The 12,991-nt window shown below is 38.3% G+C and overlaps 1 protein-coding gene across 6 annotated transcripts in view; it reads left to right on the forward strand.

The window, feature by feature from the left end:
- NSMAF (neutral sphingomyelinase activation associated factor) overlaps positions 1-12,991 on the forward strand; it is a 31,297-nt gene that overhangs the window by 11,612 nt on the left and 6,694 nt on the right. For 3 of the 6 annotated variants that reach the window (XR_014942528.1, XM_085537352.1, XM_085537353.1), the window contains exons 7-21: positions 425-496; positions 886-933; positions 1,032-1,084; positions 1,585-1,714; positions 2,666-2,737; positions 3,568-3,676; positions 6,512-6,688; positions 7,545-7,651; positions 8,833-8,923; positions 9,016-9,079; positions 9,190-9,241; positions 10,115-10,235; positions 10,515-10,646; positions 11,408-11,450; positions 11,762-11,919. Coding sequence is in view for 4 of the 6 variants with exons in the window: in XM_085537352.1 (XP_085393478.1) it covers positions 425-496; positions 886-933; positions 1,032-1,084; positions 1,585-1,714; positions 2,666-2,737; positions 3,568-3,676; positions 6,512-6,688; positions 7,545-7,651; positions 8,833-8,923; positions 9,016-9,079; positions 9,190-9,241; positions 10,115-10,235; positions 10,515-10,646; positions 11,408-11,450; positions 11,762-11,919 (1,429 nt within the window). In the remaining 2 variants the exon portion in view is untranslated. The remainder of the gene's footprint in view (positions 1-424; positions 497-885; positions 934-1,031; positions 1,085-1,584; positions 1,715-2,665; positions 2,738-3,567; positions 3,677-6,511; positions 6,689-7,544; positions 7,652-8,832; positions 8,924-9,015; positions 9,080-9,189; positions 9,242-10,114; positions 10,236-10,514; positions 10,647-11,407; positions 11,451-11,761; positions 11,920-12,991) is intronic. The other 3 variants (XR_014942529.1, XM_015855615.3, XM_085537355.1) reach the window with 2 other exon arrangements.

Consider the following 12,991-nt stretch of genomic DNA (forward strand, 5'->3'; position numbering starts at 1 on the left):
TACACCTGACTGAGCGTCAGCCAAACCTGCTAGTAGCAAGGAGGTTGGAACTTGGTGATCTCTAAGGTCTCTTCCAATATAAGCTTTTCTATGAATACATGATTTGCTTCTGTATGTAATGCTAAACTAGTTAGAGCATGTATTAGTTCTAGACTTGGAGGTGTTGGTGCTACATTAAATGGAGTGCTTCAAAGCTGTTATGTTGTATTGTATTAAGTAACTGACCAAGGACTGCACAAGGAGGTTACCACAGGATGTTAGATTTATAAAGATAAAATGAACACAACAGGTTTTACATCGGTCTTTCAGATGTACATTGCAGCCTCTGGAAACATACTTTGACAATGTTTTATTTCAGTTAATTTTTTTTTCCCTTGTATTGCATTTCAAGCTTTTTTTGTAGTAAATATGCTTTTGATTTTAGGGTAAAACAGAACACCTATTCCAATTGGATGTAGCTGGGAAACTAGGAGATGTTGTCCAAACTCTACATCAGGTATGTGGTTATGACATCACTATGCACTTTTCCACAGCATATTTTTTGATATTCAGTGGGCAGCTTTCTTTAAGTATTTTTAAGTAATTCCTTTCTCCAAGTGAAATTCATTGACTATCTGGTTTTTAAGATGCAGAAGTTGAACATACCTTCTAGTTCTAAAATCTGTTATAAGCTATTCTCATTAGCTTTCTACTATCCATGATGATGATATATTGACAAATTACTCGACAATAAAAATGAGTGAATGCGTTCAACTTTAAAGAGGAAAAAATAATAGCTCTTTTAGTGCTCTTTTAGTCAACAAGAATGCTAATGCCCTCCTAGTTGCTACAGACATTCAATCTGTGAGACGTCAGTACTGTTTCACTTAGTTTGCTGTCCTTTAGCTCTACAGGGCTTCTTGTCTAGATAAGATGGGAGATCAAGCTGCCATGGTAAGTATCTGATTATTTCAGAATATTATTGTTTCTAATGAAATTCTAATTGCATTTCAATCCTAAGCCATATTAATCTATTTTTTCTTTCACATTAGATAACTGCTATACTGCAATCCCGTTTGGCTAGAACTTCATTTGATAAAAACAGGTATCTTTCTAATAACTTATGGGGAAATGTTTTGTTTTTTACCTGTTGGTGGTTTAGTCTTTGGCTTCATTACATAGTAGGTGCTTCTTTGGGCAGCATAAGTTGTCTAAATTAGAGATTTATCTTTTTTAATATTCTGAAAAATTTGGTGTGGAGAATAGAAAATTCTGTGTAGTGAAAGTGTACAAGTTACTTTTTTTCCCATTTTTTTTCCTCTTCAGGCTATTCTATCCATGCATTTGTTCCAAGTTAGGTATTGGTATATGCCAAATAAAGCAGTATATAAGATAAGTAGTAACAGGTTACTGCTCTGAGAATGAAGCAGTACGTACAGCTTTCCTTTCTGGGCTGCCAGTTAGAGTTTTCAACAAAGAACCTTCTTCACACCTAAAGCATCCCTGTTCAGATGTGCTGAAGTTATAAACTAACCTGAAGTATTTAAGGATAGCCATGCATATGTAAGAACCAGAGGTAAACTTACTCCCTTTCTTCACTTGTAGATTTCAAAGCATTTCTGAAACGCTGCGTATGGAATGTAAAGCAGAAATGGTGACACCACTGGTGACTAATCCAGGGCATGTGTGTGTTACTGATGCTAACTTGTACTTCCAGCCTCTTAATGGATATCCTGTAAGTGCCTCATATATGGTCTTGCATATGGTTTGAGCACACAGCTCCTCTAAGGGACAGTTTCCAGTTCTTGTATTATTCCCCTTAAATGCACGTAGGGCACATCTCCAAGATTTATTTTCATTTCTGAGAAAAGGTCCTTAGTTTTCCTGTAATTTCTGCTGCTTTGTTAGATTCAGTACTCTGAGGTTTTGTTCTGAGCTAACTTTCTGAACGTTGACAGAGCACAGAATATTCTTACTTGTTCTCCATTAATATTCTTTAAAATAACTCTCTGTAGCATATAATTCGAGTTTCTAGTGTTAATCTGTGGTGCTGCCCCTGCCTGATGAGAGCTTTCATTCACTTCCTGTTAGCTAGGAAGTTTGTAGCTAGGTTTTCTATTAATCTGAGTGTTTCTTTCCATATTGGAAAACTGAGTGCATATTGCAGATGGATTGCTGCTTTGGAATTTAATCACAAAGAAATAGCAGCAGTAGTTCTAACAGGTCTCCAAGATCTGAAAAACATGTCCTGACAAGTAAAATCTGCTTCCAGATTATTATGGTGGTTTATTGTGACTGAATGCCATTCAATTTCTGTCCATCAGATGGCACCCTCAGCAAACGTTGTGCCCACGAGCCCGATGGCTTCTTTATTTTTAGTATAGTTCTGTGTGTTCTGCACATCTTTTGCTTGATTATTCTTACTGGCAAGAAATTTGGGTGATAAACAAGTTGTTATTTAGTCTTAAGCTGCTTTACTACTCAGATGAGAAGCTACAACAAAGACGAACTTCTTTTTAAAGTAGCGGCTTAAAACCACTGTTTGGCTGCTAGTGTGATATGGAATGATATAGCTTTTGTACTGCCTAGTGTCTCTAGTTCAGAGAAACTTCAGGTTGACTGGGAAGGTTAAGGTAGAAGTACACATCTCCGTCTTTTCCATCCCTCTGCCCCATTCTCCTTACAGAAACCAGTAGTACGAATCACACTGCAAAATGTACGCCGCATCTATAAAAGAAGACACGGTCTAATGCCACTGGTAAGCTCAAATACTTCTTTTTTGTTTTTTAAACAACATGCTGTGTATATAGTTTCTGTTTAAGAATCAGTTCTATTTAAGGACCAGTCGAAATTGTATGCATTGTTAGGCAGAAGTAGTTTTAAAAACTATGGATTATGCAGTGAACAGCACTCATAAAATACTTCCTGTTTTTGAAGTGTTTCAGTTCCTTGTGTTGTCAAAAAGATGAAAACATAAGAAGTGAATTCTGTCAAGGATGAAAAACTTTCTTTATAAGCAGTTGGTGTAGAGGGGGAGAGAAGGGAGCACTTCCAGGAAGCAATTCATTCTATTTATCTCAAACACCTATCTTAGGATGGAATGAATTGCCTTCTCAGGCATTTTCTCTCTGGATTGATTCATGAAGGGTGTCTGATCACTACTGTAGATTGAAACTAATGTGGAGTGATGAACCCTGCTATATGTGACTGTGCTGCAGTGGAACCTCAGTTGTGTTCTTCCAGCATTTACACTGACAATTCAGACTTGAGCAAAACCTTTCTCGCAAAACACATTTAAACTAAAAAACAGATAAACAACACCTCCAATAAAACATTACCTGCCCTTAAACAAGCTGGGTAGAGACTGTCTATGAACACCTGTTATTCTGCTTGCTTGACTGGGTGTAAATGGAATATTGTTATGGTTGGAAGTAGGAAAGATGAAAATGCTAGACTTGTATGTATGTAAAACTATGACCAGCACTAAGTTGTAGACATTAGTAACTGGAATATTCCGTAAAAGCATGAATGTTATGGCTTGTTAGTAACTGCTTTCAATTTGCTTTTTCCTTCTCTTTAATTTTGAAGGGACTCGAAGTATTTTGCACAGAAAATGATATCTGTTCTGACATCTACCTGAAATTCTACAACTGTCAAGATCGAGATGAGCTCTATTACCTTATTGCTACATATATAGGTTTGCAGCATTTATTTATTAATGTAGTTTGTAGTTCCTTGCAAGGACAAATTTGTCTGGATTTTTCTCTCTTGGTTTGTGGGAAGAATTAAAAGCTGTAGTAGCCATAAGAATTTTTAATAGAAGACAGCAAAGGTCAAAATGAATGTTGAAAAGTTGCATGTTTTTGTTTGTATTTGAAGAGCTGGGTATGGAAGTTGAGGTAATGGTATTGAAGTGAAACTGATTATTTTGATCTACTTAATCTTAAGTTTATTAAGTTAAATCTTAATAAACTTAACATGTACCTTCAAAGGGAAAAAAAAAAACTATCTTCAACAGAAAAGAGTACGTAAGATCAATTCTGCTGAATTATGTTCTGTATGGTTGGATTCCTCTCCTGCCCCATTAAGTCTGTGTAAAGAATCCTAGAATTGTTGGAGTTGGAAGGGACCTTAAAGGCCATCTAGTCCAACTCCCTGGCAGTGAACTGGGACATCTGCAGCTTGATCAAGGGAACACCTCCATCGACAGAACATTCACCACTTCTCTGGGCAGCCTGTTCCAGTGCTTCCCTAACCTTATTGTAAAAAACATTTTCCTTGTATCTAATCTTAATCTCCCGTTTTAGTTTGTAGCCGTTTCCCTTTGTCCTGTCACAACAGACCCCCTAAAGAGTCTGTCAGCTTCTTTCTTACAGCCTTTAGATACTGAAAGGCCGCTTCTATGTCTCCTTGGGCCCTTCTCTTTTCCAGGCTGCACAGCTGGTCCTCATAGGGGTGGTGTTCTGTACATGAGAAAACTCTTGTAAACACATGGATTTTAAGTGCACACACAAATATCTGAACTTTCCTAAGGCCCAGCAATGGATGGTGAAATCTACCCTTCTAAAACAGTTACATTCTTATTTATATTAAGTCCTTCATTCATTACGTCCTAGCAAACGAGCGTATCTTTTGCAGATCATGAACAGAAACATTCCAAAATGCTGGCACATGTGATGAGAAAATGCAGGAAAAGAGACATTTTTTTTCTAGAATGCTACTATGACTGAAACATTGAAACTCCTTCTTTATTGCTAGTATTGAAAGTGTTCATGTAAATTCTGTACTATCTTGTTATTGTACCCAAAATCTTGTTCTATCTTAATGAATTTGCCTAAGCATCAATTAATGTTTTCCCCACTTCATCAAAGCTTGGACTGTTCTCAGGGATAAGTGGAAAATCCACAGAGGGATATTCCCTCAGAACCATTTTAGTCTTTTCATCTTGTTATTGAAAAGGAAGTAGATTCTGACATGATTTTCTCTCTTATTGAAATAATGGTGTGCTGTCGGCCTACATCAGACATTGTTTGCTGGATAACTTTATCATCTATTTTTTCGAAAGATGAGATTTCCAAGTGTAGGGACTGATGAAGTCAAAGCTTCCAGTCTGGCTGTACTTTCCAAAGAGGTCACCACATTCCTATGAAAAAAAAAAAACGTACAAGAGTGTGGAAAATTGGATAGGGTTTTGTTTTCTTCATTCCCTTTCAGAACAGTCCTTTGGTCCATCTTGCAGCACTTGATGAAACTGGACATTAGAAAGCAGACTCAGCCTTCCAAAAATGTTCTTAACATCTTAATAGCTGCCACTGACAGTGGAAGGTCCTTTCTTCAAAGGTGCTCCCAGTTTTTGTTTGTAGAACTTCCAGTGGCAAGATGAGGATTGGAATATGTTTTCTCCATCCTACTTAAAACAGGCCTACCGCATGCTAATCTGAATTCCTTTTCCTAGCAATTCCAGTGGTAATATTTGAATAATTTTAATGTTCTGTAGAAATATCAATTCTTCGGTTTCTGAATATATTCTAGCTTTCAGCAACAAATAGCAGTAAGAGATATTTGAAGACTTCAACCAGGAGAAAGAGCAGCTGTTGACAGAGAAGGAGTAAAACAAGCATGCAGAAGTATACCAGAAGTGTACTGTGTAACAATTTTCATAGCAAGGATATAGTTTTACAGTGGTTACTTGATGAGGAGCCTGACTTGGAGGGCTTCTTGCCATGATTACAGTCATTCTGCTATTTCAGGCTCTTGTAGAGGTGCTGGATTGGTAGCATGAATAGTTAAAAGCCAGAAAAGCACATTTCAGTTGTTAAATCTCCACATTACAGGACAGAATCAAGACAACAAAGAAACCTCTTGAAATTTATCTTAAGACTGAGGTACAGAATGAAATCAGTGCTCCTGGGTTATTATACAGTCAAGAGGCATATTTTTGTGTACAGCTACTGAATAGAGAGTAAAGCAGTTGTGAGTTTCTTGAGCCCTTGCACACTGCTTTAAATTGAAGCTTCAGGTACCCAGTTCCTATTTTCTTGAGTGGTGGTCAAGTTGCACCTTCCACTAGTCTCTCTGTATTAGTTGTTCTAAGACTGCTCTCTATTTCCATGCGTGGCTCCTTTCTATATTGTCAGTGGGCATTCTTAGCTGACCAGTAAAAAATATATTTAATTTTTTGGTTTCCTAGCAGAGATGCTTTTAGAAACTTCAAGTCTTAAAGTTCTGTTTGCCAAGAAAGCTGTTCGTGGTCTGCAAATGTTTTTTGATACCTTCATAGACAGACAGGCTCTTTCCCATCCTTTGTTTGCATATTCAGTTCTAATACTCCTCTAGGCCTATCTGAACACGTCTTACGAATGCATTAAGTGTAGCATCTATTGAAACGTACAATCGCCACTTAACTCTAACTTTTTATTTTAAGCTTCTGTGCCAATAATTATTTTATATTACCTTGAATAATGTTGATCTCTGTGAAATGTTACGAGTGGAACGCCAAACCTCAAACCCATAATGTTTGGTTTTATTTCAGAAAATCATATTACGGAGCATACAGCTGAGAGCTACATGTTGCAATGGCAGCGAGGACACATATCAAACTACCAGTATCTACTTCATCTCAACAATCTGGCTGATAGGAGCTGCAATGATCTCTCCCAGTATCCTGTATTTCCCTGGATCATAGCAGACTACTCTAGTGCAGAATTAGGTATGTGTATACAAGATGACATGTTAATGCATCATGCTTGGCAGCTTGGGGCAAGGCATTAGGAATGTGTTTCACTGCATGATGTTCAAAGTATATCAGGATGCACCCATCGTTATTGGCCTTAGGTGCTTTAATGTGTATTACTCTTACTCTGGAGCTCACTGGAAAAAATACCTCCATCGTTCCACTTTTTCTGTGGAAAAAAAATCACTTTTCAGAGCGTTTTGTGTCTGTTCAGTCACTTTGAAAATTACTATTGAAGATTCCAAGACTGCCTGTGATTTGGAGAAATGCGTAAGAACCAATAGAATGGCCTTTGGAACAATATGGATGCATTGAAATGAATAAGATCTAGGTGTTCTTGGGCAGGTTTTTAATACTACAATTTAAAAGAAGCCAAGAAGGCTTGTATCTAAGTAGGCTACTTTTTTTAAGGGCCTTTTTAAATGTGTGTTGAAAGCTTGTCCTTTTTGAGGATTGAGTTCCTCTAAAACCAGTGGAATAGGGGAAGCACCTACTCAGATTCTACAGTCTGATTGTTTGGTGGTTTTAACTGTAGCAAGCTGAATAGAAGTAGAAAGAAAACTATACTGGCTACCAGCTGGTACACTATGTCTCGTGTATCAGATGATATTAGTTGCAATAAATATGAAGTATGTATAACCACTAGTTCTTAAGCAGGAAATTTGAGATAAGTCTACTGGGGAGTAAGGATACAAGTATGTGCTTATGGTAAGAATTTTATTCTTTTGTAATTGTGGAGGTAATAATTTGAATGTTTCTGTGTTGTTGTTTTCCTGTTGTTAGGGTGTTTGGGGGTTTTTAGTGTTGATCAGAACATGCTCCTTTGTAGCAGGAATGATTCATGGTCCGTTTTTTCCAGATCTGACAAAACCTGCAACATTCCGTGACCTTAGTAAACCAATTGGTGCCCTGAATAAAGAGAGACTTGAGAGATTATTGGTATGTATATCTTTATCTGTAGTATGCTTTTGGCCTTGTGCATGTTAGCGATAGAAGAAGCTTTGTCAAGCAACTGTTGGGAAGTACGCAGACCTATAAACAAACTTGCCTATAAAACCTCATCACATTTGTGTTCAGTTTGATATTTATCTGTACTGATTTTACGAGTGAAAAATCTCAAATTATTTGAGTCTAGTTTCTCTACCTTAGTACCATTCTTATGTGTTGTACCTTTAAATGTTCTTTATGTTAGGTTGGTTGTTATAAAAACCACCAAGTCATATAACTACTATAATGAAAAACATAAAACTTTAAGAGCAAAAGAATGAAAAGCATAATGTAAAATATGGCAAAGTAGGAGCAATGCAAAGGAAGATGCAGAGTTTAAGGGAGAGTGCTTCAAAGGGAGGAAATAGGGAGTTGTGGAGATTGGAGTATCATGAAGATCCCACGTGCAGATAATAGTGCATGTATTTCTTCCATTTCTCAGAATAAGTGGGCATTCTTTTTCACAAGCAGTCAAATAATACAATTAGAGATAGAAGGTCCTCAGTTTCTTTGCTTTCAATTCATTGCTGTGGTAAGTTAATAATTCCCAAATCACGTACAGTTCTTCAGATTCTGTGTACAAATACGATCAGCGTTATATTTTCAATAACATTAACTAAAGATTTCTTTCTAAGATCAGGCTGTTTCCTCAAACTACTAGCCATCTCATATTTACTTCACTAATAGGCTTCTCATTTCAAGTACAGCAGGTTCTAGGGATAACCTGTAAAAGTCATGAAGAAATGTGCCAGGTTGAGTTCAATCAATGTGTTCTTCCATAACCTTAGTAAACTTCACATGAAAGGCAAAGAGGGGGAAGTCAGTGTTCATGTTCCTTTGAAGTTATATCACTGCCTTAGCGTGGGGAAAGTAAGAGAAGAAAAAAGTGAAGACCTGATAATTCTGGATGATGAGTTATAAGAACCTTTGTGCCATATTGATTGACTGACCTGATTAAATCTGCACGCTTACTAGTGCTTAAAATGTGTTTTGTCTATGGGAAAAAGAAATGTAATGGGTGGCCTTCATCTCTCACTTTTTTTTTAGTAAAGCTATAGAGATTGTGAGTAAAATAGTGAAAGAAAGCAGGAGCACTGATACTAAACAGCCCTCTCTTCCTTCTTATGTTGTAGACACGTTATGAGGAAATGCCTGAACCTAAGTTCATGTATGGGAGCCACTATTCATCCCCGGGTTACGTTTTGTTTTATCTTGTTAGAGTTGGTGAGTTTGCTTTTACTTGCCTTCTGTTCAGACAGTTGCCTCAGAAGCAGGCAAGGTTTGAAGGAAGATGGTGACTTCTTATTCCTCTCTAGCTCCAGAATACATGCTCTGTCTGCAGAACGGGAAGTTTGATCATGCCGACAGAATGTTCAACAGGTTTGCTTACATTTTGTCTGTATGTAAGTTGTCATTTTAAAACAGGCATCAAGGGAGTGCGAAGCATTTAGAGTGTCTTCTAACAAATGTGTCATTGATATGTTGTCTAGTGTTGCAGAAACCTGGAAAAACTGTTTGGATGGAGCAACAGATTTCAAAGAGGTAAATGGCCAGGAAATGAAACTCGAGTATAAGCACTTGTGCAGGACTTTTCTCAGATGTCTCATGTTGATCATCATTCATTTATATTTTATCTCAGCTATTGATGGCTCTTTATGTATCCTTTCATGTTTTGAACCCTTTTTTCCTCTGTAATTGTGTGATTCCTCGTATGTCTTCTGTCTTTTCATTTGACAGAAATGTCATTATGAATGTTAAAGGAGTAAGGGGTAAACGTGCAATTGTAGGTATTGGGTTCATCTACTGGGATTTGGCTGTATTATAAGGCTAAGCAGGATGGTGCGGGTGATATAAGAGAAGGAAGGGATGCCATCTAAATGGACATGAACAAGCTTGGGAGGTGGGTCTGAGAGAACCTGATGAGATTCAAGGATACCAAGTGCAAAGTGTTGTGCTTGGGTTTGGGTAATCCCAGATATCTGTGCAGACTGGAAAATTTGGTGAGAGCAGCTCTGTGAAGATATCTTAAAGGCTGGAGCATCCTTCTGAAGAAAGGTTGAGAAAGCTCAGTTTGGAGGAGACCTCACTGTGGCATTCCATTATTTAAACAGAGCTTATAATAGAAAGGAGGCTGATTTTTTTTGCAGTCTGATAGCAGTAGGACAAGGCAGAATGGTTTTAAACTAGAAGAGGGAAGATGTGGATATCAGGAATTGGAAGTCTGAAACTGTAATGTGAGGAAATTTCCAGTGCTTCTTTTCTGACAAATAGGAAAGCCTGGAGGAATTGCTATCCAACTTCAGGCCTGAATGTGTGAACGTGGATAACTTTGTTTTTACTGAATGTCTTCTAGTTAAAGTGACTAAAGCTAAGCTAACCTCAGAACTTTTTCCTTTCTTATTTCTTTTCTACCAGTTGATTCCAGAATTTTATGAAAACGATTCTAGCTTTCTAACAAACAGCTTGAAATTGGACTTGGGAAAAAGACAGGGTGGAAAGACTGTTGAAGATGTAGAGCTTCCCCCTTGGGCATCAGGTAGTAGTCCAGCTTCTTGCGTTATGAATGAATTCAGGATTATCATTGTTATTTCCTGGGATTTTTTTTTTTATTTTTTTTTCTCAAAAGCTCTCAGTTATTTTCTGAAGTAATTTTTGGTGTTAAATATGGATATATTCTGGAGTTGTTTTATAGCAGTTTTGAGTTTACTATGGGTCTTCTGGTTTGGTTCTTTCTGGAAGAACAGAGAGGGATAACGATAGTAAGTGGGAAATCTCTAATTAACCTGTCTCAAATCTTCTCTAATTAACCTGCCAGGTCCTGATGACTTCCTTCGGAAGAGCCAAGAGGCTTTAGAAAGTGAGTATGTATCAGAGCATCTTCATGAGTGGATTGACCTCATATTTGGCTGCAAACAGAAAGGAAGTAAAGCTGTTACAGCTTGCAATGGTAGGTACACATTGATAGGTTGTCTTTGCTTTTATTACTATGCTTTAAATGCTTGATCCTAAAAGGAAATGTGAGTTTTCCTTACCAGCAGAAGTGTCTTACTTGTAAAATCTATTTCCTTCACCTTTGAAGATGTAAAATCTTTGCTCAGGGATATGATTTAGCAGAGGGTTGTTAGTTTGGGTACTATGGTCAGATTGTGGTTGGACTTGATGATCTTTAAGGTCTTTTCCAGCCTGAGCAATTCTGTGATTCACTAGTGGTAGCTGAGATGATTCTGCAGCGTTCCTGTTATTTACTTACAGTGTAGCACAGCAATGTAATATTCAAGTAGGGTGTCTCAGTTAGGAACGAGAGTTTGTAGGAGCAGCCATGCAAACAGGCACTGAATGTTTTCTATGCTGTGATTGTAGTCTTGTGTACAAATGAGTTGATATCAAGAGACAGTGTTCATATACAGGGCAATGTAATTCGCAAAGTTTGCAACCCAGTAGTGTTACATTGAATGAGCTGGAGCATAGACTTTTATGATCTTTCTTGCTATATTCTGTTACCTGTCTATAAAATTACCAAAGATCTAGTTACGTAGCCATGAATTTTTGGGGAGGTGGGAGGACGTTCTCCTTCATTAAGATTAAATAAGCTCTTATTCCTTTATGAAGGAGCTGGCTTTGGAAACTGCTTCTGAGTCTCTTAGATTCAAGCCCAGGATAAACCTTGTATTTTTATCTTGTACAAATATTTATATATATTTTTTGCAGTGTTTCACCCATTAACTTATGAAGGAGGAGTGGATTTAAACAGGTAATGGAGAATCTGAATGTTTTTGTAAAAGCAGTTAAATTTATTGTTATCTCTTCACATTCTCTGCTGGATGTATAATAAGCCAGTGAACTGGTACCAGGTTGTCAATTTTAACAGATGTTCAAAGATCGTTACTTGAACTCTTCTTTGTGTTGGTTTCTCTGATTTGGAAATTGAATTGTGGAGCTGTTGTATGAATGTCTGTTGTGTCTGTGGTAAATCAATTCTGTGATGAGGGCAGTAACTGTACTTTCAGCCCTTGAAAAAGCCCTAAAGAACTTGCCCTGACTAATCATGTTGTTTCTTTAAAGCATTATGGACCCCAATGAGAAAGTAGCTCTGCTGACGCAGATCTTGGAGTTTGGACAGACACCGAAGCAGTTGTTTACAACTCCTCATCCTCAAAGGATAATGCCAAAAAGCTCCTCTCGAACATCTAGTCACAGCGTTTCCATACCTGAATCTCCAGGTAAGTGTGTAACAGATAAATTGATGATGAAACTCATTTGTAATTTTGAGATTTCTATCTTTTCCCACAGGAGTTCATGATAGGACTCTCCTGGCCACTTGCCGTTTAAGTAGAGTCAAAATCAATCCATGAGATTATCTATTAAAGGAAAAACTGGCAAGATCAATTTGAAATCTGAAAATATACACATCCTGTAGCTGTGATCCTGCACTTTGCTTTATGTTCCATTTGCCTCCTCTGGGACTGTTCAGTGTCTACTTTTGAAGATGTAGGAGAGCTGTGTTCCTTGGCCTTTTGTGACACTTTAGAATCAAACTGACATGACAGCAGCTTCTTTGACAGTCTCTGTGGATACTGTAATGTTGAGATTTGTTCTGTTCTTGAACAGAAATGTCTTTAAAGTGATTCCTTCAGAAGAGGGGTGGCCAGCAGGGACAAGGAGGTGATTGTCCCTCTCTGCTGCCCTTGTGTGGCCCCATCTGGAGTACTGTGTCCAGGTATGGAGCCCGCAGTACAAGAAGGACTGGGAGCTGATAGAGAGGGTCCAGAGGAGGGCCACAAAGATAATCGGGGGGATGGAGCACCTCCCCTGTGAAGACAGGCCGGGGAAGCTTCACTAGTTCAGCCTGGAGAAGAGAAGGCTGCAGGGTGACCTCATTGCAGCCTTCCAGTACCTGGAGGGAACCTGTAAACAGGAGGGGAGTCAACTCTTTGAAAGGGCAGATAACAGCAGGACAAGGGGAAATGGTTTTAAATTGAAGGAGGGAAAAGATTTAGGTTGGATGTCAGGGGGAAGTTCTTTACTATGAGAATGATGAGGTGCTGGAACAGCTGCTCATAGAGGCTGTGGATGCCCTGTCTCTGGAGGTGTTCAAGGCCAGGTTGGATGGGACCTTGGGGAGCCTGGTCTAGTATTAAAGGTGGAGATTGGCCCTGCCTGTGATGGGGGGCTGGAACTTCATAATCCTTGAGGTCCCTCCCAACCTGGGCCATTCTGTGGTTCTGTCATCAGCCTGAACTGTATGAAGCCTGAGAATTTAACTTGAAGATCTGGATATGTATGTGTGAGACT

The sequence above is a fragment of the Coturnix japonica genome, chromosome 2 (assembly GCF_054131305.1).
Source record: "Coturnix japonica strain WE chromosome 2, WE-NBRP24, whole genome shotgun sequence".
NCBI lineage: Eukaryota > Metazoa > Chordata > Aves > Galliformes > Phasianidae > Coturnix > Coturnix japonica.